The sequence below is a fragment of the Pangasianodon hypophthalmus genome, chromosome 21, assembly GCF_027358585.1.
Source record: "Pangasianodon hypophthalmus isolate fPanHyp1 chromosome 21, fPanHyp1.pri, whole genome shotgun sequence".
Taxonomy (NCBI): Eukaryota; Metazoa; Chordata; class Actinopteri; order Siluriformes; family Pangasiidae; genus Pangasianodon; species Pangasianodon hypophthalmus.
In genome coordinates this window covers 4677162-4704343 of record NC_069730.1, presented here as the reverse complement: position 1 = coordinate 4704343, position 27182 = coordinate 4677162, and the positions used below count along the sequence as shown (strand labels likewise).

At 37.5% G+C, this 27182-nt stretch overlaps 2 protein-coding genes across 6 annotated transcripts in view; one reads left to right on the top strand and one right to left on the bottom strand.

Moving 5' to 3' along the window:
* Positions 1-27182, bottom strand: part of LOC113543063 (syntaxin-1A) — a 103644-nt gene that overhangs the window by 37313 nt on the left and 39149 nt on the right. For all 5 annotated transcript variants that reach the window (XR_008300653.1, XR_004580320.2, XM_026941051.3 and 2 more), the window contains exon 3: positions 24225-24324. Coding sequence is in view for 3 of the 5 variants with exons in the window: in XM_026941051.3 (XP_026796852.1) it covers positions 24225-24324 (100 nt within the window). In the remaining 2 variants the exon portion in view is untranslated. The remainder of the gene's footprint in view (positions 1-24224; positions 24325-27182) is intronic.
* Positions 25935-26950, top strand: LOC113543065 (gamma-crystallin M2). The gene is given in 4 exon segments (XM_026941054.3): positions 25935-25971; positions 25974-26107; positions 26282-26527; positions 26629-26950. Coding segments are annotated over 4 exon segments (702 nt in total). The 3' UTR covers positions 26914-26950.

The following is a 27182-nucleotide window of genomic DNA, read 5'->3' as shown; positions in this document are numbered from 1 at the left end:
TATATGTGTGTAATCCACGTATAGGAAAGAAGGATGGAGATGTGTCTCTATACCGTAAGTGTGAGTGAAGTAGCGCAGCTTCCTAGAAATACACTAATATAATCTCTGTGATAACTGACTGATTAGGTTCAGCATAATTACTTTCAATTAAACTTTAATGAGAATCAAATCTAACTGTTTGGAGAGGTGATACCAAAAGCAAACAAAAAAAAACAGTAATTTTCAATCTCTGATTTAATCACTGAAGTCAGAGCAGTGTAATTACTACAAGAGTTACTTCCTTGTGTTGCTCACGTATGTTACTGCATGCTAATTCAAGGAGACTGTATATACAATAGAGGGCTTATTGCTACTGGATTTAGATTTTAATGCACTTGTGATGATTTACACTGTCACTTTAGTGCAACTACTACAATCCTCTTTAGATTAATGACATTAAGTGGAGTCACAAGATCTTTTTTTTAATGAATAACCTTCAGAAATGGCAAAGCAAACACTATAACCATATCTGTTGAGGAAAAAAAGGTTAATAAAATTGTAAATGTAAGTTTATGATGTGTAGGCCAGCTAAGCTATGTTGTTTTTTTGTTTGTTGGTTGGTTTTGTTTTTGCATAATATGATTTTTGCACCTAGTACAATATTTTTAATTTTATTCTTGCCTTACAGCATTACAGCATTTCTAAAGGAATTCAATTTGGACATTTGGGCAAAAACCTGCTGGCCATTCTAAACTATTTAGACAGATAATAACACTATATATATATCGCAACAGCTTGAGTGAAAAGTAGAATCTTTGAAATTCTGAGTTATCATGCTGAAATATCATGTATTGAGAGAACACATGAGTTTCTTAGAATTTTGTCTGTCCCCTTTTTGCTTTACTGACAGTGTGCACTTGAGCTGGCATGGTTTGTGCAAAACCTCATGAACCATTTTAGATCAAATCCATCGGCGTGTCCTCTGAACACATGCTTCAATAGAAGAGATTAGGCATGAGGAAAATCTGACCTTTTGTACAAAGCAGCTAACATGGCCAATATCACAAATTTGCTTACACTGAAATAGGGACCTAGAAACTGTGCAACATCTTGAATAGTAAGATATTCAAGATACTGAACTTACTTACATACATTACTTTCTTTGTTTTAAACATTTCAAAATTCTAAAGCTTTCTGTTTATTTCCAATTTTAAATGAAAAAAAAAAAGTCTGATTGTCAGTGCAGTCTGTGTACACTCACTGTCCACTTTAATAGGAACACCTGTACACCTGCACATTTATACAGTCATCTAATCTGCGAATCATGTGGCAGCAGCACGAAGCATTAAAATCATGCAGATACAGGTCAAGAGCTTCAGTTAATGTTCACATCCAACATCAGAATGGGGAAAAATGTGATCTCTGTGACCTTAACCGTGGTATGGTTGTTGATACCAGATGGGCTGGTTTGAGTATTTCAGAAACTGCTGTTTCCTGGGAATTTCACACACAACAGTCTCTAGAGTTTACACAGAATGGTGTGAAAAACACCAAAACGTCTGTTTCAGTAACTGGTATTGCACAACTTTTGGCAGGAAATTTCCCTCTGGGATGAATAAAGTATCTATCTATCTTAAACAAAAATAGCACTTAAATGCAGCTCCTCCTCTATTCCCTCTGTTGGACCATCACTGCTGAAAGTGACTTAAAGATTTACAGACTCAATTTTATGTTACTTCATAATGAATAAATGAATACATATTGAATAAAATAAATATGATAAAGTAAGTGCGCTATTCTCGTTGGCCTCCTATATGGGGTGTAAATTTCATTTTCCATTTCCATTTCATTTTCCTGCATCTTATTTTTTATATTTAGATTCTATACACATGAAAGATGTACGACAGACATAAGCTTCAAATACTTTTACCAGCTTATGCCAATATCTACGAGGACAGGTGGCACACACAAGTGTGTGTGTGTGTGTGTTTATGGATGAAGAACCAGGCCCAGGTGTGTGTAAATAATAAACACTTTGTGGGTGTGTGATAGCACCTACAACTGGCACACGCCACTGATAGATGAATATAATGGAAAAGCGAAATGAATCAGGAATGAAAACTATGCTATTCAAAAACCCATAGCTGTTTATTTCTTTTTTTTAACGCTTATTTTTATGTTAATGCACTTTTCTCCTAGCGTCAAAGGAACACCAAACACTCATACGGAGAGCGTACACAACTCGGTTCAAGCCGCACTTCAAGCAATGAAATGAAAAAGACCCGAAATGAAGAAGATGCTAGTGGCAGAAGAGTCACAACTGAGTGAGGGCTTTTCATTTCACTGCTCATTACAACCGTCCTCTGATTTGCCTCGAGGCTCAACACACAACTCTCATATACAAGCAAGAAATAAAGAGATGAAGAGAGTGAGCGATGTCTCCTTACTCTGAGTGAACTACTACTGACCTTCTATCCAGTTGGTCAAATCATTGTGCACTGGTTTCATTCTAAGTCTGACTTTAGCATTAATTATTTACCTCAGACCTCAGAAACCGGTGTGATGGTTGGAAAATAAAGCTAAAAAAAAAAGGTTAATCAATGAAACTAATTAAGCCAGCAAGAGAAAAAAAAGACATGTATAAACACATGGTATCTTATAATATAGGTATTTTTCTCTGTATCAATATGTTCCATGAATAAAAAAAAACCACAGGAATAACCTTGTTAACCCACTTAGCTAGTTGCCAATCAAACCATGCCCTTTAATATAAATGCTGAGCTGCAAAAACATGCATTATATCTATACGACCTTATGAAAGCTCACAAGTTATTGAACTAGAAATAGAGAGTTAAAGTCCAACTCATAAAATATGATAGAGAAAGCTGCTAAATGCTAAGCTTTTTTGCTAGCACTAATTTTGACAAAATGCCACATAAAGGACTACAGTGTCTTCCGTAAATTGTTTGCAAAAGTTTAGACATTAGTTGGTGAACGTATTTGTTGAAAATACTAAGCTTTCAGTTTATTATAATATACTCTAACACAGTCAGGGGCATGGTGGATTAGTGGCTAGCACGATCCCCCCGTGCTTCAGGGGTTTCCTCAGGATACTCCAGTTTCCTCCCCGAGTACAAAGACATGTGTTGTAGGCTGACTGGCATCTCTAAATTGTCTGCAGTATATGAATGGGTGTGTGTGATTATGCCCTGTGATGTGTTGGCACCCTGTCCAGGGTGTTCCCTGGGATAGATTCCAGGCTCCCTGTGACCCTGTGTACGATAAGTGGTAGAGAAAATGGATGGACTATAGTGCAGTCAGACTGGTCAGAATCTGACAGTCATTATTGTTTCTATAGTAAGGGCTAATTCATTATTAAGCCTAATAAAAGATCTTTTAAAAACAAAAGTGGAGGGCTGTTACCAGGTACAAATGGTTGTTATTTTCATATAACTGCACGGTCTGGTGTGTGTTGTTCCGCTTATACCACAGCGATTTGCCAACTATTACAATGTTAAATTTATCAGTGAATGGCATGTCATGCATTTTTATATGCATGGTTTATGCATATAAAAATGTTGTAGCATGTCCATGAGAAAAGCTAGTTCCTGTTTTCACTTGCATTATAGCAGCGATAAACAGTCATTCCATCACCAACATCTTCTCTCTCTCTCTGTCTCTCTCTCTCTCTCTCTCTCTCTAAAAAAAAAGCAGCCTGTCAAACCTGATAGCATAAACTCCTCTGTCCTGAAGGTTTTCCTGTGCTGGGAAACTTTGCAAAACTCCATGACTGTTACAAAGGGCTGACACCCGGGACTCCTTGAATGAATGTTAAATAAATGTCTCCTAACAAAAAAACTTCAATGATCATCATCAATGATTATATACTTTTCTTTAGCCCTATCCAGACAGGATTAAATGTACATGGGGTCCTGGGGTAATTTCCTATTTTGCACAGCTCCTCCGTGATTTTATTTCCATCCAGATTGGCCATGTCAATGTTTTTCTCAGGCCTCCTCTGAGAAAACTACAGGCCGAATTACTTAATGTTTTTCTCTAAATACAGCAGTCGTCTAATAATTTTAATCCCATCTAGATGCACGTCCGTGATTTTCTACGCAGATGTCGCCTCATACTGGAAAAGAAGATGTTTGATTGCTGCTACTTGCCATATTTAGGCTCATAGCACATGTATCAGTGCCCCAGATATCAAACCCCAGATATCAAACACTTCCCGAGTCACGAAACGAAAAATGGATGGTTCTTGTGTACTTTGTGATTATTATTTTATTGTATTTTCAAATTGTTGCTGAAACTTTGGTTCACACCAGTGCCTCTTCGACCACTTGGTTGCCATCCTGTGAATGAAGCGTGATCATATGACCATGTGACACAAACATCTGGGTTCATAGAAAATACAATCCACTAGAAACTCACTTCTCCTGTGATAATTTTATTGCTGTCTGTATGCGAGATGTTTATCACTGATTTTTATCAGGAGATGTGAAAAAAAAATTAATTACTGACTTCCCCTTGATAAACGAATCCAATCCGAATAGGCTTGGATAGCTTTTGTTAAACAAGACATTTTTTTAATTAGAAATTAGTCAGAACAAATACCACATTTCCTTAAAGCAGAAAGAATTACTTTGGAGAAGATGGGAGTTTTGTCATTATATCTACATGAACACTGTATCTCCATCTACACCAAACTATTACCTATTTTTGAAATCCTCAAACATTTCACAGTTCGCAAACTATAGCAGAATCTAAATGATTTCTCTTAAACCAGAAATTACATTTTAGTCCTTCTGTGATTTTTGTTCGATTTAGCTGTATGCTCCCTGATGCCTCTTTTACCAGAGGCAGTCATTTGAAATTCAGTGTTAATTAACTGTATATTAATGAGTATATAAATAACAGATGTTTGGTTTACTTTTGCTGCTGTGCAAATGACAAGAAGAAAATGGACAAGATGAAGTGTCGTAGTTTAGAGTGTGAATTCTATATTACTATCAGGGTTCGAGAAGCCTGAAAGTGTTAAAGCCGGAGTACTACATAATGCTAAACAAATCCAGCTACACTGCAACCTCTTATCATCAGCTCTTGGTGTTCGCACCTTTCTTAGGCTTGTTAGCATAGCACTCCTCGGTTGCAAATTGGCATCTTAGCTTTGTCCATAAACGCAAAAAGAACTGGGTTCTAAAGCAATGATATGTGTGTATGTTTTTTCCGAATTATTTATGGTAGCTGTATAGGTCTCTGGAGGACAAAGATCCAGACAGATAGAGGTTTATATGTACTGCAAAACCAAGTCATATTTAAAAGAATGTCACCACAATCGACTGCAAGGTTGTTTTCGTGGCCTGATATACTGATACATAAATCACAGTTTCAGGGTCATTTCTATCTTTAAGACCAAGATAAAGAAGGATCTTACAGTATATCAAAGACCTGCACATTTTTGTATGTTTTCATGATCTAACTTTTTTTCAAGTATGTTAGTTAGACAATTCACTAAATTAGATATTTAAAAAAAACTACAGTGTGTCTCAGGACTTGGACTGAGAGCCAATGAACCTTATAATGTTTCTTACTGTTTGTATGTGACTAGATATTATTGGTGTAATGTAATGGCACTATCTGTATTCTGATTTAAACTCAAAGTGGGTGTGGCCTAAACTTTAAAAAAAATTATTTAATCAAATATGAAACCTACCACTATGCACTGGAAAATACAGAAAAAAAGAATAGTGCATATACAAATATGAATTTGTATTCATTTAAAACATTACTGGTCATTCCGAATAATATTTATATTCAGTTTCATCTCAACTAGATATACTATACTCACTTCCTCCCCTTTTCTCAAAGATGTGCTAGCATTGTAAAGTCCTTACAGAGACCTAGCATAATTATACAGATGTGCCTAATGCTGCTGCCATAGATGGTGTATAAAAACAGGCAAAGGCCATCATCCTACTCAACCTCAGCAAGCCTGTCTTTTCTTTATGGCCGACCATATCCTTGTAGTGCAAATCCTGCACCAGTGTTAACACATTCAGCACAATGTAGCAGGCCATAAATAATGTACGAGCTAGAAATCAGTAGCTCGTCCTGGAGTATCGAGGGGATGGTGTTAACAAAGTGAATTTCAAGTTCAGCTGCGAGCGACGCCTGGGGAACAAGTGAATATGATTAGTGTGCTTGAAAAATCTTCAGTCATCCAGAAGCAGCCCCAGGTTGACCAAAGTACTCCATATTGGACTCACGTAAAGATGGAGTGGTTAGAAAATATAATTGGACTCCAAGGCCACTTCTAAAACCAGTGTAGGACTTTACCCCTTTGCAGTTCTCACACAACCTCTGCCAAGCGCTTTTGGTTCACTTTCTCACTCTTCCGTTATATAAACACACCTGGACCAGTCATTCTTTTGCGAAGTCTTGCCAAGACTAAGACTAGGTTGTCTAAGTTGTGCACCTTGTTATATCTCTGTTTGTCTATGATGTGTTTGACTCTTTGCCTGATTTGGTGTTTATTCTATTGGATCGTCCTTTGGCCTGATTGTACTGTGACCAAGACTGATCTGGATTGTGAGTTCACATTGTATGCTTGGATTTGTACTAAAGCATGCTCTGGGCATGGATTGTCTCTCTGTCTTTCACTTTCAGTCAAGTTTGTTACACTGCTGTATTCGTGAACATGCTGCAAAAATAAGGCACACTACAGTATTGTACAGTGTACAAAGAAAGACGCTGGTAAGTGAACGAGTGTTTATAGCTGATATAACCTAAGAGATGATGGGAACTAACTTGTTTCATAGACATCCAACATTTCTTTCTTTAATAAATAAAAATTGCAATTGTTAGCCAATTCCTGTGGTATAACAGGAGCAAAACACTTCAAGACCAAAACACACCTTCCTAAATTTTCCCACACCACCCCATTGCTGCGCTCCCTCCACTGGCTTCCTGTAGCTGCCCGCATCAGATTTAAAACACTGATGCTTGCCTACAAAGCCAAAAACGGACCAGCACCCACTTATTTCAAAGCACTTATCACACCTCGAGCGCCACCACGCTCCCTCCGATCCTCTAGCACTGCTCGACTGGTCCATCCATCTCTCAGGACACAAGGAAGGCATGCATCGAGACTCTTCTCTGTTCTGGCACCAAGGTGGTGGAATGAACTTCCCCTAGATGTCCGAACAGCTGAGTCACTGGCAGTCTTCAAACGACGGCTAAAGACTTACCTCTTCATAAAATACTTAAATTAGCACTTTCACAAAAACAAAAACAAAAACAAAAACAAAAAAAAAAAAAAAAAAACTCCCAACAGAGTTTTGGACTGATGGTATTCCTAGTTTGTGACCTACCGAGCCAATATCAGAATGTATTTTTGATAGACTTCAAAGCACTATTGTAAGTCGCTCTGGATAAGGGCGTCTGCCAAATGCCATAAATGTAAATGTAAATGTAAGACATACTGTTATTGGAAAATAATCAACTTCAGAGCGGTAACATTAACGCATCAGGTTGAATCACGCCACCACCACCACTGTTGATTATTTTCCTATAAAGACACATTTTATTCCTTACATATCCCATTGGTTCACCTTCACATAACACAGCACCAGTTTGATCAATCTGAGCGCTATTGTGACATAACAGTACATAGACAGAAAAATTAACGTATTATCCACATGGATAAAGATCATATTTGAGAGAGGAAGAAGCGGAATGAGGGATGATCTGTAACTAAAGAAAGCCTACAAAGGAAATTTAGCATGGCTTAAGCTAATTAGATCGGCTGACTAAGAATTAATGACTGTAATGGAGGAAAATTGTTTGATACATCAGTGGAAATGGGATTTTAATGTAGCATCACGTGGAGGTCTTTAGAAAGGAAGAGATTTCTAAAAGACAGGACAACTGGAGTAGTGCCTCGATTTGTAATTCCTTGCTGAAAATTAGGAATTGGCAGAATTAGTGAATAAAACTTATACGGTAACAGGTGAATTTATAAACGAGGATATGTTAGTATCTCATATTACACTCCGCTGTGGTCGAGGGTCTGCGCGAGTTTGATAACATTGAGGTGTTTTAGATAAAGGCTTCCTACAGGCAGCTCAAATGGGTTTATCAGACCTCACATCAGTGGAGATGAGACGTGACCGGCATACTCACTAATGCCACAGCTGCTCCCACTGACACCACACTAGCTGTAAGCATGTGCACATGTGTATGTGTGTGTGCATATCTCTGCATCTGACAAACAAGGACACTGTTTATGTGTAAGCTCTGACTGTACGGTGCTCTCGTGTTCTCAACAGGAAGCATCTGAGTGGGAGAGCCAATAACAGCACAAAATTGCCATCATATTTTACTCCCAAGCCAATATACCTTACGCCATCTGAGCTCGGTAGCTGTGCTCACTGACACTGCTTTTTCTATAATCTCCTTCCCCGTGGGTAATAAAGCAAAGCATAATGACCTCGATAGAGAGACGGGGCATAGCAAGTTCCAGAAACAGATGTAAAAGAGTTCAGTTCTTTCACTGTGAGAATTATTTAAGATGTGAAAGTAATGGGAATATCATGACCCAGCATCTAGTGTACACACAGCCTTGCCATTGAAGCCGGCAGGCTGCTATCAAAGAGGAATAGAGCTTTGATCAGTGCACCCAAAGCTGTCTGTGTGTCCTCTGATGTTTGACTCAACACTCTGTAATGACTCTACTATGATGAGGACATGCCATCCACCAAATAGACCAATGTGGCTATGGCAACCTCAGAAGTGCTTCCAGTTTGTGTAATGTGCCATTTGGTGGATCGAAGTGCCAATGAGGTTACATTTTAGAAGAAAATGAGGCTCCTATGTGTGTGTGGAGGGGGGCATGTTTTATATCTTGATATGGGACCAATTGTCTCCACAAGGATAGAAATATGTGACAGTTTTGACCTTTTGGGGACATTTGGCTGGTCCCCACTAGAAAAACAGTTAAGGTTAGGGTAAGATCTAGGTTAGATCTAAGGTTAGGGTTGGTAGGAAGGATAGGAACATCTGGCAGCTTTGACCTTTGGGGATCTTTGGCTGGTCCCCACAAGAAAAACTAAAAGGTATCAATCAGTTACAGTTAGAGTTAGATCTAGTCATAGTGTTAATTATCTGCATTAATAATTATGCCAATAGAAGGTCCTCACAAAGATAGTATGACAAATGTGTGTGTGTGTGTGTGTGTGTGTGTGTGTGTTTTACCCTTCCTCTGAATGCGATATGAAATGTGAGAAGCATTTTCATACGTAACTGAAATCCACTTCCGCATCAATATAGGCAGCCATGGGATTCCACTTCGTAAAGATATTCCCTATCGTAAGCCTCAGATCCTGCTTATTACACTCATTATGTTTGCGTTGTCATAGCTACGCTACTTTGTTTGGCCTGAGTCTACCACGAGAATGCGCTGGATTGAATTGCAATTTCAGATTGCCTCGGCTCATCCATTTGTTTCTCATTTTAGCCCTGAAGCGCAGACAGATTGAGAGATCTAGTCACAGACCACTTAGCAAGAAAACGAGAGCAGCTCTCTGATGCGACGCTTGAATGAGCTCATCCAAGCCTCAAGTTTAAAGGAGTACTCCATTTTGTACAACCTAATCCTTACACACTACAGCTGTAGAGGATGTATTATTACTAGACAAGAATTTTGTTTTCTGAGAAAAAAAAACCAAACTCAAACTAACTCAAAAATCACTTATAATAGAAATCTATGGGAAGTTGTTGAGTAAATATAACACAACATGGCATGCTGTTATAGGAAAATAATCAACCGCAGACTAGTGTGATGCTGTTATACCCTAAAGCTGATTATTTTCCAAAAACAGCATGTCCGAAAATATTTTATTCCACTTATACCATAGTATTTTGCCAATTACTATTAATGAATGGCCCATCATACTTTTAACTATTTATAGTTACATTTAATATTGGGGAATGTCCAAGTAACAAGTTAGTTGTTAGTTCCTGTTATCACTTATGTTATAGCAGCTATAAACACTAGTTGCCATACAAGCTTGTCTTTTTTATCTCACTCTTGAAGTTAATAAGACAAAAATACAATCAGGTTACTGAGGAATTGCAAAACGTAAACACCTCTGTCCTGAAAACGTTCCTTTGGTGGAAAACGCACTGACCGTTACAAAGTGCTGACACTGGAAACTTCTTCCATAAATGTTAAATAAACATCTCCCTACAGAAAGCTACACCATATCAGCAATGATTGTTTTTCTTTATTAAATAACAGCATGTTTTTTTTTTATTTATCTGTTTATAATGATCAGATTTGTGAATTCAACAGTGATGTGGTAAAAAGTCCATCAGTAAATTGTTAAAAGTTGCAACTATACAATACAAATTAAAAATGACAACGTCTACCCTTTAAAAATAAAGGTATTAGGATGCGAGACATGAGAAAAAGTCAGACCAAAGCTGTTCTTTTGGAGTTTTATCCAACATTTTTTCAAAGACTGAAGCAATACAGCTAACAGTACTTCCATTTATTTACACTATTCACTATTGTCTCTAGATCTTCTACAGTTCTCCAGGTTCTAATCAATGTTTTTTGATACGGTACTAGACCACACTTTCAACTTCAGCTTGGCGAAAAAAGATCAAACCCTTTTGTATCAGGAAAACCACTAAACAGTCCCTCCAGAATTGGTGAACCTTGAATGTCTTAAAGCATGATCTCCATGTTTCAACTTCAAAAACACCCAAAATATATTCAATCATACTGATCCAAGCTGACAGCTCGACAGTCTCCAAGCAGCAAAGCCTTTCCAACCTCTCCCTCAGGGTTTTTTGTCCTGTGTGCTTGTGTGGTAGCTGGTGAGAAACATGGCCTGAAGGCCTTCCAGATCCAGGATTTGGCAGATAGATGCGATCCGAGAGCTATCAAAACAACGTCGTCTAAACCTAGCGGGGAGCCATCCGTCTTCATCACACTCATTCTTGCAGAAAATTCTCTCTTTCCCTGAGCTGACTGTTAGGAGGGTCTGGAATATATGTAGGGACATGTGGTGAAAAACAGCTGTAATGTCAGGTCTTGATGTTATGATAAAAATTGAAGCCATTTTGTCAGGCTAGGATCTTACTGTTTATGAGTAGATAGACGAAACCTAGAGAAATGCTGCATACGTGTATTGTTTTGTTAAATACTCCTTTCCCACTTGAGTAGTTTTGATTTATTGATTTAGATTGATTGAATTAGATATTGATTTAGATTGATTTCTCTTGCTAACATTTCTCCATATTGTAAAAAAAAAATATGCATAAAGCAACCGACAATGTAAAGAATATGATTGTTATTTGTGGTCTGACTGAAAACATCTTTTTCAAGATTGTTTCTGAAATTCTTACTTGTAGTTACAATTTGAATATACAATTTGAGATAAAACTTTTAGACCACAGAGTATTTCTGTCAGGAATGACAAACAGAAAGGATGTTTTCTCACAGCTGAAAAGTAAGAAAATGTAATAATGTCCTAAATTGAAGGAACTATCCAAAAATGTGGTGAATAATGGATGAATGGTGTGAGTTTGCATTAAACTATTCATGCTAATCATTACTTCTCATCCATTATTAGCATTTTTGAGTGTAGATTTTATGTCACAGTAACAAATATTTCACTAGTTAATTCAGTATATTTAGGCAGATCACAGATTTATATGAATGCAAATTCTATAATAATTAGTTGATTCATCATTTCATGGAAACAACTTCGCATTGGGCCGCATTACACTTCCTCGACATTGATTATTTTTCTATAGCAGCATACCCGCAAGTGTTTTATCCCTTACTTATACAACAATCCAACAATGGAGCAATACAGTAAAAAGCAGTTCAAATAACTTACACTTTGCCTGAAGGTTTTGCCTATTCGGATACACACATACACACACATTCACATACACACATACACAAGTATACTAAAAATAAAACCTCTTTTTTTTTTTTTTTTTTTAACTTAATTCAAATGAGTACATCAGTTCCACATGATTGGATTGAGTTACATTAACACAATTTGTTCTTCGTACATCCAACATGATTTAATCATATATTTTCAAAGCCCTGAATAAAATCAAACTCTCACCTAAACTAAAGGATTGAACTCAGATTGCCGGTGTTCTACAACATCCACTTTACTGCTGCGTTATTCTAACACACATTTTAATTGCGTTAATTTAATACTACAGTTACAGTTCCCGTCAGTGTTAACATTCTCGTGGGATTTCATAATGTAACTGGTTTACGTTAATACTACGTGAATTGATCACGCTCACTCTACATAATTCAATCTAGTAATTAGAAACTTGTTTAAATTAAGTTTAGTATAAACAATGAAGTCACGTCTTGATGAGAAACTTAATATTTTGATGTAAACTATATGTAATACATATATTTTTAATCTGACTGACCACAATTTCACATATTCCATATTTTCAGTGTATGCTAGTAACATATAACCACAAAAGTAGTCCTACTTGTGGAAGAATCTATACAATTTTTGACGATAATTTTTTTTTTTTTTTAAATCCCTTTTGTTTGAAATCAAAGTTTCAAGATTGAAGTTGTTCAACAGCTGTCCTTAGGCTTCCTTTCTTTTGTATTAATCATGTTTTCAGGCAGGGGGCCACAGTGGCTTAGTGGTTAGCACGTTTGCTTCGCACCTCCGGGATCCGGCACCATCATATCCCGTCTCCGCCCTGTGTGCGCGGGGTCTGCATGTTCTCCCCATGCTGGGTACTCCCATTTCCTCCCCCAGTCCAAAGACATGTGCAGTAGCCTGACTGGCATTTCCAAATTGCCCACGGTGTGTGATTGCCCATTGTGCCCTGTGATGGGTTGGCACCCCATCCAGAGTGTCCCCTGCCTTGTGCCCCGAGTTCCCTGGGATAGGCTCCAGGCTCCCCTGCGACCCTGTGTAGGATAATCGGTACTGAAAATGGACGGATGGATGGATGTTTTAAGGGAAACGTGTCGAAATTCTTGTGCGTAGTAATCACACACAACTACAACTGCAGCAGATAGAAGAACACTGGAGATTTCCTTTAACTCAAAAACTAAGCTTTGTACAGTTTTAGCATCATCACTCCAGCTGTTCCTGTGTGTTGCTGAGCAGTTTAACAGACATGCAAACAGACAATAGTGGCACTAAATCTGCTGCACCTCACATCACTGTTTACACAGAGAACTGTTGCAGATTTAGAAACTTGGCACATGCTGCTTTTCACACTGCTACTTTTACATACAAAGGAAATCTGACATCTATCTCTGCAATCCTGATTCCAAAAATAGCTCTTCCTACCCCCATGTCTCTTGGTCTCTGTCTCTCTCTGTCTCTCTCTGTCTCTGTGTGTGTGTGTGTGTGTGTGTGTGTATCCTTCTCTCTGTCTCTGTAGTGTAAATGCATTGATCGTCCTGTCCTGTTGCTCTTCCGTATTGATCTGCTGAAGTCCATATGCTTGTTGTTCTGATTAGACAGAACAAGAGCAAGAGATTTACACAAGCATACACACACACACACAAAATATAATTCTATAATAAGGGGTAATTATAGATAATGAGTAAAAATAATACTAAGTAACATAAAATTCATAATGAAGCGTAATTATAAATAATGATCACCTGCTCTACAAGAATTAAATAACCATCTCTCTAACTCACTCTATCTCTCATTTGCTTCCTCAGAAATGTCAATGGAAAGCAAATTTTCTTTTCACACTATAAGACAGTGATAATGCATTAACACTATACATACTAAAATGTTCCAAAGTAAACACCATGAAAGCAAAACTACAAAACAAAACTGCCCATTGATACTAAGATTAGTTTGAGGTCATTGGGTCTTACACTAGTTGATTCAACACAGCAACATATTCAGGAGATGAGGATAAGTTGTGCGGCGAGGCTAGTATTTGAGTCGTGCCATCAAGACGTACAGTATAAATGTAGCTGAGAGAGAAAGAAAATATATAAAAATGTGATTTTTACTTCATTATAGTCTACAGTCAAAGTTTAAAAGACAATCTTTTTGTAAAAGTGACTTCCAGGCTTCAAACTGAGATACTTGACAAAACGCTTGTCTTTGATTGCATAATAATACTTTAATGAATAAATATGTAAGACTTCATCTAATTTTTATGACATAGCTGTACTGATTTTTACTGTAGATGAACACGTCCTCTCTAAATACACTAGAGGTGTGACAATATAATAATAATAATAATAATATAAAATAACGGATATCGGTTGAGGTAAAAACCACCCTGTTCTCATGAGAAATTTGTACAAATTGAAACAAATGAGCGCGAAGTGTTTGGATTTGGTTAGTTTTCATGTGAACAAAAAGCACTAAAGCCACCTCTAACCCTAAACTTAATCTTCGTATCTTTTCAATTCCATGTGATTCCATACAGATTTTCAAATGTGAGCCTCTGTTAGGAAAATAGCAAGTGGTTCACTGTATAGTGAATATAATACATACAGTATGTCATATTTGAAATGCTATGACTCTTACTATGTAAAGCTACGTAAAGAATAAAACATTTGGAATGTGCTGTTCTAGGAAAATCAGTGACGGTGCGGTGATGTGACTTCAGTTTGCCAACAATTACAATTTATTATTTATTAAACAACGTCACATTGTACTTTTTAAATTGTTTTAAATGTTCCTGTTATCACTTATGTTAGAAAAGCAGAAACGCCCTGCAAATCCTCTCTCATGTACCTTTACAGGCTGTTTCAAAAGTTTTAATTGCGTGGTCTTCTAATGAAACTTAGAAATGAATGCGGGATGAAACGACGAATGAAGCTATGAAAAGCAGCTGCTTTCATCTCTGCTGTTATAGTGCCGACTTTATCCATTAGCCTAGAGGTGGAGAGCTCTACGTTCAGCACGATTTCCAAACAGTCTTGCAAAAATTACATATTTTCCAGCCATGGCAATGATGCAGTCAATTAGACGGTCCTTCAATGCTGTCTGGGATGCGTGGAGACGTATTTGCATTCACACTACATATGTGATGCAGCAATATGCGTCCCAGACCACCAGTGGGGTTTGAGTGATCGGATCGCAATGCATCTTCGAGACACATTTGACCTCGTTCACACCTGTACTTAGCGCTGTTCACTTGTTACCTGATCACCCAGGGGGCATGCCAATGCCAGGTGTGAACAGGGTGTTAGATTATGTGGAGTGTCCTCTACACAAGTCTTGTGAATTAGTGACTATAGGAATGATAACGTCTTAGAAAGAGTGGATTAATATAAACCTGTGATTTGCAGCTGCACTACTGAAAATGAATCAACACCTTCTGACAGAATCAAGAATTCAACATCACTATGGTATAAAAGAATCATGGGTAATAAAAAAAAAACATTTTACATCTGCAACATTTTGATTGACAACTGTAGGCTAAAAGCAACCTCATAACAAGTCTGTTTTTCTTAAGCAAATAATGTAATAATTTCTTCTGCTTCTATTGTGTTATATCGTTTTTACTGTCTTTTCTTCCACCATAAACTGAAAACTGTGATACCGCGTTGCACTGTTATTCATCACACCATGAATTTTTCATGCCATTCCACCCTGGTCTCTATTACCACAGCCCTGTAAATCTGTATAAGAGGACTAGACAATAGCTCGGGAGAGGTGCAGACACCAAAACGCCTGAACCAGCAGAAGACGAGTCTATAGATAGCATCATTAAACACAGACGCCTCAGCACAAGGCCAATAACAGCCACAGCGTCTTCCCTTCGGTTAGTTATGTAACATGAGGCGTTGGCATGTGAAATGAAACCGCACATTTGCGTGGGTTATGTGCAAAAACCTTTGTCTTTTATAGAAAAAAATGCGAGTACCATTTGTCTGCAACATTATTCCCATTCTTCTGCTTATTAAGCCTGAAGTTCATAAAGTCGGGGTTATTTCAGAGTGCTGTTATTTTCATCAAAAGAGTTTTATGTGAAGTGTGAAAGTGTGTGTGGGTTTGGAAGTTTCGCTGCTTATTAGCTTAATTAAGACACGAGTCAAGTGGCTATAATATTAAGTTTGTGTAGGAGAAGCAGCGTATTATAATGCGGATTTATGCGATGCGGATTAATGCACGCCAACGTGAGATACTGATATTTTCTTTAAAAGAAAGAACCATGATTTGCAAATGGGATATGTATAGACTCTGATTTCAATTTAGCACTGGGATAAAAATTGAAAAATAAAAGTAATGAATTCGAAGTCAAGAAGATTTTATTGTAATAACTGGTGAAGATCTCATTACAGTTCAGCAGCTGTCAATAAAATATCAATTCAAAGACAAAATTGCAGTCTCTATAGACCTCAGATTCGAAAAAAAAAAAGACCCACCAACCTATCAGTACCAGTCAATCATGTTGACTGTCAACAGCAGACTACTATTAAAATCACAAACAAGACCTTCAAAGTACACAAATATATAGTATATACACAGTCACATACACACAAAGTTCTTGACGTAGTCATGTCCAGGATATAAAGTAGAAGTGAAGTTGAAGTGTACAACTATGTCCTGTTCTATAAATCAATTTTCTGTGTAATTGTACTTCTTAATGGGCCACGACAGCCCATGCTGTCTGGATGCTTGCCACTTTTAAGGATGGCCTTGCAATGACCACCAGATAAAACTTTAAGGTCTCTAGATCATTGGAAATCATTGTTCTGCAGCCATCAGCAAAGAAAGGTCTTGTCCTTGTTCAAAGATCTTGTTCTTGTTCTTGTACTTGTTCATATCCAACTAATAAAATATGTAAAAATTTGAATTATGGTATACTTTAATTAGGAAATAATAATCTTGGGCTATAATTGGGGTTAGTGATTTTTTTTTTAAATACACAGAAATTTTTATTCTTCCTTTGCATTTCTAATAGCAGGCAAAATAAGAAGTTGATTGTTTTCTGTGATTTTGTAGGTGTGGGAAATTACTTAAAACTTAATAATTAGCAGTTTTTTTTGTTTTTGTTTTTTTTTCAGAAAGAAAAGACTAGCATCCTCTACGTCTATTGGTTCACATTTTGAATTTGCAGGTTAAAGTTCCCAAATCTGGTGCGAAGCAAATCTAACCTCTAGCAGACGTTAATTTCCTTTCCCATTGAAATAAATTGTTGGCTTTTCTCGAAAGGTTTAATCTCAATTTAGTCTGAATCATGCTTAATAGTATCCTCTTAACAAGCTTGTTTTAACCCTTTAAACCCATTGGCGGGTCAAGACTTCATATCAAGAGGATATGTCCTCTACATATCTATCCTATTAGTTACTGAAAATGTGATTCATTAAACAATATAGTTTATGGTAAATAACTGAATAATAAGGGACTGAAAACAATACTGAAATATACAAAAAGCATACCATTGTACAGTTATTACACTGTTTTTTTTTTTTTTTTACTAGTTTGAAGGTACACTATTTACAGGCAGAAATATTATGAAAGACCTGTCAGCTATTTAAGGCAGCACATTGAAAATAACAGCCCACGTCCATCAAAAAAGGAACGGCTGCCAGCCATGTAACTAACAGCAGAACAGCAAGAAATAAGCAGTGTTAAAGTGCAATCTGCAGAATAAACCTCCTCTGGGTTCAATGGGTCTCAGCGGTTCTTTCCTGCCACAACCAGAAGGTAAAAGTTGTTTTCTTTTTCTTTTTTTTTTTCAAATGGATTTACTTCCTACTGCTCAGACCTCTGTCCTGACATGTAGGCTGATAAACAGTCTGATACGAGCGAAAGTTGTACTCTGTGAACTCCATTTTTCCATTAATGGAGATATTGACTTCTAAGATCTCATCAAGAACTCTTTACAGATTCAACCTTGAATCTTATTACGTTTTTCAGACACACGTCACACCTGGTTGCATCACACAGCAGATGACTCTCAAAGAGGCTACAGGCAATGAAACATTTGATAGTCATTAAAAGTCATTAAAAAAAAACCAGCTGAATACAAGAAGTGCATTGACAGCTTTCTTAAATCGGATCTCAAATAAAGATACAGGAACATTCCAGACCATTCACAAATATAGACTGTAGAAAAACACACACACACACACATCCATCCATTTTATGTACCGCTTATCCTACACAGGGTTGCAGGAAGCCTGGGGCCTATCCCAGGGAACTCTGGGCCCAAGGCAGGGGACACCCTGGATGGGGTGCCAACCCACTGCAGGGCACAATCACACACACTCACACACCCGTTCACTCACTGCGGACAATTTAGAGATGCCAATCAGCCTACAACGCATGTCTTTGGACTGGGAGAGGAAACTGGAGTACCCGGAGGAAATCCCTGAAGCACGGAGAGAACATGCAACTCCACGCACACAGGGCGGAGGCAGGATTCGAACCCCCAACCCTGGAGGTGCAACACACACACACACAAACACACACACACACACACACACACACCTAGAATAGGCTCTTACACTTAAAATTCCAAGCATATATATCTTTAAATTCAGCAGATGCCCTCTTTTTTCATGTAAGAGCACAGGAAGAGCTTAACTTGGCCTCCTTATGGACATTACCTAATGCTGAGATCTATTTATGAGACAATACAGCTGCAAGTGTCAGCCATTTTCCTTCACAAAATGCAACTCAAATTAACTGTACCCTGTCAGATTAGCTTATGTTAGCCATCTAGCATTAGCAGTGACGTTTATAAACAGGTATGAAAATGACTTTAAAAAACGTCCTGTAAAGTTAAATAACGATAGAAGTGAATATGACTTCCAAAAAAATCCTCTCAGAAATGAAGTCAGGTAGCTCATGTTAGCTGCTTTGTCAGATAGTTTATGTTAGCTAGATGGCTAGGTTAGCAGTAAAGATTATGAGAACACTGATTCACAGAATATTGCCAGATTACCTCATATTAGTTACTTGACTAGCTTTATCAGTTAATTAGCTTATGTTAGCTAAAAGTAAAGATTATAAACATTTGTGAAAAAGACTTAGAGGATTTCAGAAATCCTGTCAGGTTATTTCATGCTTTATCAGACAGCTCATATTAGTTAGCTGGCTAGCTTGGCAGTAAAGATGATAAACATTTATAAATATGACTTATAAACATATTTTTAAAAAATTCTGTAACTTTAGCTCATGTTAGTTAGCTGACTAGCTTTATTGGATAGCTTAGCTGTCTAGCTTAATCAGTAAAGATTATAAACATTTCATTCCTGTCAGGTAGCTCATGATATTTAGCTGGCTAATGCTATCAGTGAAGATTACGGACTTGTGAATGACTTAAAATAATCCTCTCAGAAGAGTATCTTAAAGACTGCCATAAAAACACTCAAAGACATGCCTTCTGTGCAATCTGCAAACAGATTATTCTTATTATTTTGGAAGAGTCTGAGTTCGATATGTTCACATCAGCATAAAAAGCTCTAAATCATTACTCTGAGTCCACTTGAAATGCTAAAGTGGTGAGCCAAGTGTGAAAACACTCCAGACTCTAAACCAGGTCTGGATGTTTCTAAAGCAAAAGCAGACAGCAGGCTTTCTTATTCTTCGCAATAACCTGTTTAAGGTTTAAGGCATTTCAGTGACGAACATCCACACATATCTTCTGCAACCTGACTAATGAAAAATGTGCCAAATGTCAGAAGCATTACCCAAAATCCAGAAAGAAGAAATGATTTCAGAGAAAAAAAAATGTGGCAAAAAATACAAAAAGTAAAACAGAGTATTAAAGGCAGCAGGAACTGTTTGGACAAATAAAAAAAAAAGTTTGATTTATTTCTCAGTACTTGTATTTCCTACACCTGTTTTTAGATTTTGATGCATAATATTTTGCTGGCAGATCATTTGTTTAATACTTTTGGCACACTCCACTCCAGCCGCAGGCTGCGACGGAGATGCAATTTCCTGATTACTGCCAGATCAGGAATGAACAGTGCAAGAAAACACAGTTACTGTATTTCCTTCAAGATGATTATTAAACTTCCAGGCTTTTGCATAACTAGCAAATATTGCCAAAAAGATGAGACGATAAATCTTGTAGCCTTCACTTATTTAGGATGTAGAGATACAACATGGATCTGTTCAGCTGTATTATTATTATTACTTATTATCATAACTACATCATTATTACTCGCCTATTCATGTAGTATGACTGTATATTACAGACAGCGAGCAAATAAAAGAGAAAGGAATGAAGAAGGAGTGTGGGAGTTGCTGGGAAAAATGTAGACTTAAATTACAGACAAGAGTTAAAACTTCAGCATTTGACATCGGTCCTGAGCGTTGGAGCTTGTTTATATTCATGACTGGGAGATGGAAAATAACAGAACATGCAGGAGAATGTATTAACAGTGGGCATCTATTTGCATTTCTGTATGTTTAAACATGTAGGAAAAGCAAGTGTATAATGTGTGTGTGTGTGTGTGTTAATTAAGCCTGTCCATATCTTTTATGTTCAAATTTCAGAGTGATGTCCAACCACAAACCAGGTTTAATCAATATTACAACTGCTCAATATCAATATCAATATTTACAATTGCTCTAAGCTTACAAAGTACCCCGGTAGATTTAAAAGAAAATGCAATATTATAACACCCACCACCCCCACATCCAATAATCAACCTCACCATGACTATTAATTACACTTGACGCTTAACCATTTTCAGTAGATCTCTAAGTGAAGCCCCCTTGTTCATATAGGATGTGTTCAGTATGCTCTACTTGTGTTCTCTATCCTGCATACTGCACCAGCATATAGTGTATACTACATACTATTACTTGTAGTTCTATGCAATATAGTTCAGCAATATTGCACAAGCAAGAGTGTGGTTAATTTCTAAATTAATACTGAGTAAGTGACATTTCGGACAATATATGGCCGAATGATCTGTTTGGTTTTGCTCTGCTATTGGAAAGCCACACTCATGTTATAGCCCATCAGCTTGCTGGGTAGCTAACTCACGTTGATTTGTATATTCCCGGTAAAGACGGTTCTGGTGAAATTGGTATCCCTTCTTCCTTTGCATCTGACAAGCTTTCATATTTTAATCAAGAGATATATTCCTGAAAAGTACTGTTTGCCATGTCTGCTGATGACATCGTTAACTCTACTGTGGTAACTGTTTCGAACTAGGAAGTGGAATTTTTACATGACGAACACAGACAAGCGGAGTGGCACACACAATGAAAGGTCCCAGTGTAGTTATAGGTAATATATAAACTCTTGAAACGCATCTCGACCAATCAGATTAGTGGACCAGAACTAACTGTTGTATAATGTACAGTATTCTTGAGTTATCATTTGATGCACTATACAGTAATGCCACTTGATTAACTGTTTCACTTGATTAACTGAAAAAGCAGAGAAAGGCTTTATACTATTCCAAAACCACTTTTGTCTTACTTCCTACACATGTATCCATTTATGCTAGTTGTGTCACATGTTATAACAATGTCCTTCACGTTGTTATATCACGTGATATAACTAGCATAAATGGCTAATTTTCTTCTCTGTACAAAAAGTTATGACAGCAAGTTAACAGTTAAAGATCTCACAAGAACATTAATATTAAATGTGTTTATTTGACTGCAAATAAAAAAAAGCTAGCTTACAACTAAGCTACATGAATAATTTACATGAATAATTACTGCTGCTGGTTTCTTCATTGCAGTTTCCCAGCATTTGAAAATGAAATAACTGTGTTGCATTGTGGGATACACCATGAATACACCATATACACCATGAATATTCTCTAGCTCTGGTTGCATACTTGGAAATCTGAGTGTCTTTGGTATACTGGAAATATTTAGGATGGAGAGGAGTATGAATAGTATGCATGTACCATTTTGAACAACCATGACTAAAATGACAAAATAAAAGAAATAAATAGAAGTGTAGTCATTACAGCACTGGGTAAAAAAAATGGTGTTAGGGAAAGAGACAGATGAACAAAAGAAGACAGGAAATGCAGAGGCAGAAATGTAGAAGTGCAGACATGTTCAGCAATAGCTGTGATGAGCTGCAAATTGTCTAAGTGTCTCTCAATAGTACATTGTGTATTCTCAGACAAATCAGACATCAGACAATTCAGCCTTGGCATTTCTTTGACTAAAGAGGAACAGCGAAAAATGTCCAGTCAAAGAACTCTCTGAAAAGAACTTAAAAAAGGTGACAGATTTATGTTTCACCTCGCAAGGTTTAATGACTAGACCAAGTTAGAACACTTGGAGATGTGCTGTTCTAGGAAAATAATCAACAATGGGGTCACAAAGTTAATTATTTTCCAATAACAGCACATCCTGGACTGTTTCATTCCTCTAATACCACAGCAATATGACAATGATTACAATTTTGTATTGATTAAAATGTACTTTTTATCCATTTATAGTTACACTTAATGTCACGTCTCTTGAAGTTAATAAGACAAAAAAAAAATTGTCATTGTTACCAAGACACCAGAGAAAGTGTGTAAAGTCCTCTGTCCTGAAGTGTTGGAAAACTTGCTATCTGTTACTAAGTCCTCACACTGGAGACTCCTTCCATAAATGTTAAATAAATGTCTCCTCACATTTTTCTTTGTTAAATAACAGCATGTTTTAGTTAGATGTTACTAAAGAAATGATAACATACTAGAACGAGTGCATTAACATAAACCTGTGATTTGCCTTGTTATAGAACATTAATCCACACCTTCTGACCAATCAGATTTGAGAATTCAACAATGCTGTGGTATAAAGAGTTATTGTCATTCTCAACTCTTCCTACTTTAAAGCTCCAATTACTTGTTTATTGCAGTGATATAGCATCAATAAATAGTAGAAAATCAATTAGTAAAACAAATCAAATTGATTTGTAATGAGAATAAAAAATATACTAGCTGTTCATTACTCATTCGCAATGATGCCACACATTTTGGAGTGAATGACACATTCCTCAACGCCACTATCCACAGTAGGACGGTGCTGTGTAATGAACTCCATCTGCGCATAGTTAATTACACTGACATTTCTAAACACAACTGATGACATATCGCTTCCTGGACCTTCTCTCAAAGAGCAGAAAGCGGTCGTCTCTAAACCATTATATTTCCAAAGTGCACAAAGCAAGACTGAATGTGTGGGGTGGGAGAGTCAAAGAGTCCATCGATAGAGCATGTGGGCAGGAGTTGTGTGCGTTTGGCACCGCCCGCGTGGGCCATCTATAACCGGATCAGTCAAAACATTAGAAATGAGAAAGAGAGCTTAGCTGTAGTGTTTACATGTTGCTGACTCATAGAGGCCGCTGGAAAATAGATGAGCTGTACTAGGATACACCAATGTTGCATAATAATAGTGTGTGATAGAAAGACTGATATTGAGACAGCACAATACATAGAAAGCTACGTAAAGGCCACAGTCAGATAGTAAACCAATGTAAGGACCTATAGAAAAGACATGCAGTGACTGAATTTATGTATAGAAAGAATGTAACACAATCATTTTCTTTCAGTTAGAAGGTTGAAATGAATGCACATGAGTTTACAAAATTTTAACATTCTGTGCTTTGAGAACTATTACGAGCACTGCAACAAGTCCCTGTAAGACAGATTAACCTTGGTTTACAGGTGAAGGCAAGACTGTTTTTTTTTAATCCTGGTCCCACAATTATTATTTTTGTGATTCTCTGAGACATGTGTAGCCAAACACTGAATGTTTCTGAACTGCAGAAAGCGCTATCTACCCTCTTCCACATACATGAGCTCATAGACACCTATGATTGGCTAGTGTCACAGTGATTGACAGGGGAGAGAGAGTATGCCATCCCTCCCATCCACAGCCCAAATTTGCTCTCCAGGACTCGCTCTCTGAGTGCACTCTACGCTCTTACACTCTCAAGTAAAAACCACCAACTATTGTGAAGTTTTTGGGGGGATCTACCTGGATCCCAATCCTGATACACACCTCTAGGCTAGTTAACTAAGGCAGTGTAAACAGGTTGTAGCTAAGAACAGACTTTAGAGAGGGCTTTGTGTTTCTTGTTGTTTTTGACCCATGCTTGTGTATTAGTTCATGTATTCAGATATGCCTGTTATAACCCTGTCGTAATCCCTTGATGACTTATACACTATTCAACTATTCATCATAATGTTATTGCATTGTTATCGATGACGAACAATTACAAATATGGTCATAAAGCTTCATAAAGTAGCATCTTACTTTCGTCTGGATTTGGCGCGGCAAGGATGGCACTGTGTTTCCGCTTTACCTCCTCTACCTTCTCAGCCAGTGAGTCGATGTAGCCACGTATCTCTTCCACCTAAGAGAGACAGAAAAAGAAACAAAAAGCCTTCACCCTTAGGTTTTGTTGTTCACTGGCTGAAAGAGAGGTTGTGTGAGCTTTGGAATCCAACACAAAAACCCACATATGACTCATTCTGATCCTATTGATTGATCTCATTCATGTAATGCCTTTGGAAATTAAAAACGGTCCTTCATTCTGTGATTCTGTGTATATAAATTCACTTTGATGCACTGAGTGAGCGTGTGTGGGTTAGTAGGCTGAACATGTTAAATTTTAATCACAATAATTGACAACCCTTTTATCATGAATACCACAATATCTTACTGGAGAGACGAGTCTTTCTGCCATGCTTTCACACAACTCTCAACCTGTCTTTTGTCTAAATTTGTCCACAATCTGGAATGTTCTTACAGATTTTATCTTAGATTACAAAAAATACTGCCCTTAAATGTTACCTACTTTAGCAACCTTTTTGTGAGCATGGCTATGAAAATACAGCTGATTTTGTATAGCAGTCAGGGTATTAGGACTGTAGAACATACTGTTTGGTGTGGAACAGTTAACAGCAATAAAAAAAACACAGCAAGAGAGAGAACAATCAGGTAAAGGGTACTAAAGGTGTCCAAGAAAATCCATTAGACCCTAAAACCTGCCTAGAATGAACTGTGATAAAGTCTCTTCATTCTGCTTTTTTAAGCTCCTCTGTAATTCTGTAATAAAACTAAAGCATACTATCTCTAGCATACTATCTCTCTCTCTCTCTCTCTCTCTCTCTCTCTCTCTCTCTCTGCAATACACTTTATCTCAATAAATCTCAAAAACTGCAATGAACTTAATCAAAATCAAGACACCTGTCCTAATACCGTCTTGTAAATGGGACGCACTGCACAGAAATGCAGCCTCTCAAGGCTACGTATGATGTTTTTAAGTGTTTATAATATTGAATATTGTGATATATTGTATAACTGGTTATTGACACATACCTACCACCAATAATAAAATAACAAACATAAAGATTTCTGTATGAAATTGCCAATATCTCCTAAAGCATGCTGAAAGAGGAATGGCAAATTGTTATCATAATTTCATTAGGCAACTCTAGTCCCTGAAGGCTTAGCGCACTTTGCGCTTGAGGAAAATATAATATGTCATTTATTAATATTCATAAAGTACAGAGAGTGTTTTTTTTTAAAGAGTGAGCCCTTCAAATTTGAATTAATAATTGGACTAATGAAACGTGTTACTTCTTCTATGGTATCAGTAAGTGCATATCTTTTGAACTGCAAAGCTCAATGAACTTTATCCTGAAGACTTTCCTGTGGTGGAAAAATGAAAGGAATAGCTTCACCTATGACTATTATAAAGCACTGACACTGAAGACTCCTTCCAAAAATGTTTTTAAAAAAAAAGTCTCCTTGAAGAACACTTCACCATATCAACAAATTTTTATTATTTTTTTTAAAACATTTTTAAAAATCTAGTTATTATTAGTCTTAGATTATGTGAAATGTCCGAACGCCTATCAGAGCAGGTCATTGTATCCATTACACATTTGAGTTAATCTTCTAGATATTTGCGTGACACAAAAGCTCTTCAGCTATCCAGTGACCTCCACTGTAAATCGTATGTGTTGTTGCTTGCTCAGGACTTTTCACAATAGGAGGGGCACTTTTTTTTGTTCTGGTCAGGTATAAATTCAGGGGTTAAACGTGGCAAAGCATCAGTTCACCAGCTGGAAACTGCTCCAACTACCAAATCCAGTGCTGTGCCTAACAACAAACTCATCACCATGGCCAGGGTGAGCACCAGAGATTGATGAAAGATGAATTATTTTATCTTGGGGTTTTACTTGAGGGAAAACTCTGTTTATCTTTTTAATCTATGAAATTTATGAACTTGAAATTCTATAATCTTGCTTTGGCCTAACTCACTAAATTCCTGTTGGTAAAATGTATTCTTTCTGTCTGACCAGATCATCTTCTATGAGGACAGGAACTTCATGGGCCGCTCCTATGAGAGCAGCGGCGACTGTTCTGACATGTCCTCCTACCTGAGCCGCTGCCACTCGTGCAGGGTGGAGGGCGGCTGCTGGATGGTGTACGATCACCCCAACTTCATGGGAAACCAGTATTTCCTCAGGAGGGGCGAGTACGCTGACTACATGAACATGTGGGGCTGGGGCAACAACTGGATCAGGTCCTGCCGCATGATCCCAATGGTATGCTAATAAACTCTGCTACATGCTAGCATAACAAGTTCTCAACATTTACTTATAAAACACATTTCCTAAAAACTGTGTTTATTTTCCCCATAAAACAGTACAGGGGCTCCTACAGAATGAGGATGTACGAGAGGGAGAACTTCATGGGTCAGATGATGGACGTGACTGACGACTGCGACTCCATCATGGATCGCTACCACTGGTCCGGCGGATGCCACTCGTGCCACATTATGGACGGCCACTGGCTCATGTACGAGCATCCCCACTACAGAGGCAGGATGTGGTACTTCAGGCCCGGAGAGTACCGCAGCTTCAGGGACATGATGGGAATGAGCGGAATGAGGTTCATGAGCATGAGGCGCATCATGGATTCCTGGTATTAAACAGGTCGATTTCTGTAATGTGCAAATGCTGAATAAAATGTTTAAAAATTAATTTACTGGTCTGTCTTTTGTGCTAACTCCTGAATGGATGTAGACGGGCTCCAGCGATGGAAGGCTGTTTAATTATCTGGGTTTCACAGGACTATTACAATTATAGTACACCTCTAGAAACCTCTAGAATAGGGGTATTTAACTACAATTTTTGAAACACCATCTATACAATATTCCTAGCTTACAAAGATCAAGCAACTAATATGACAGAGTGGTTA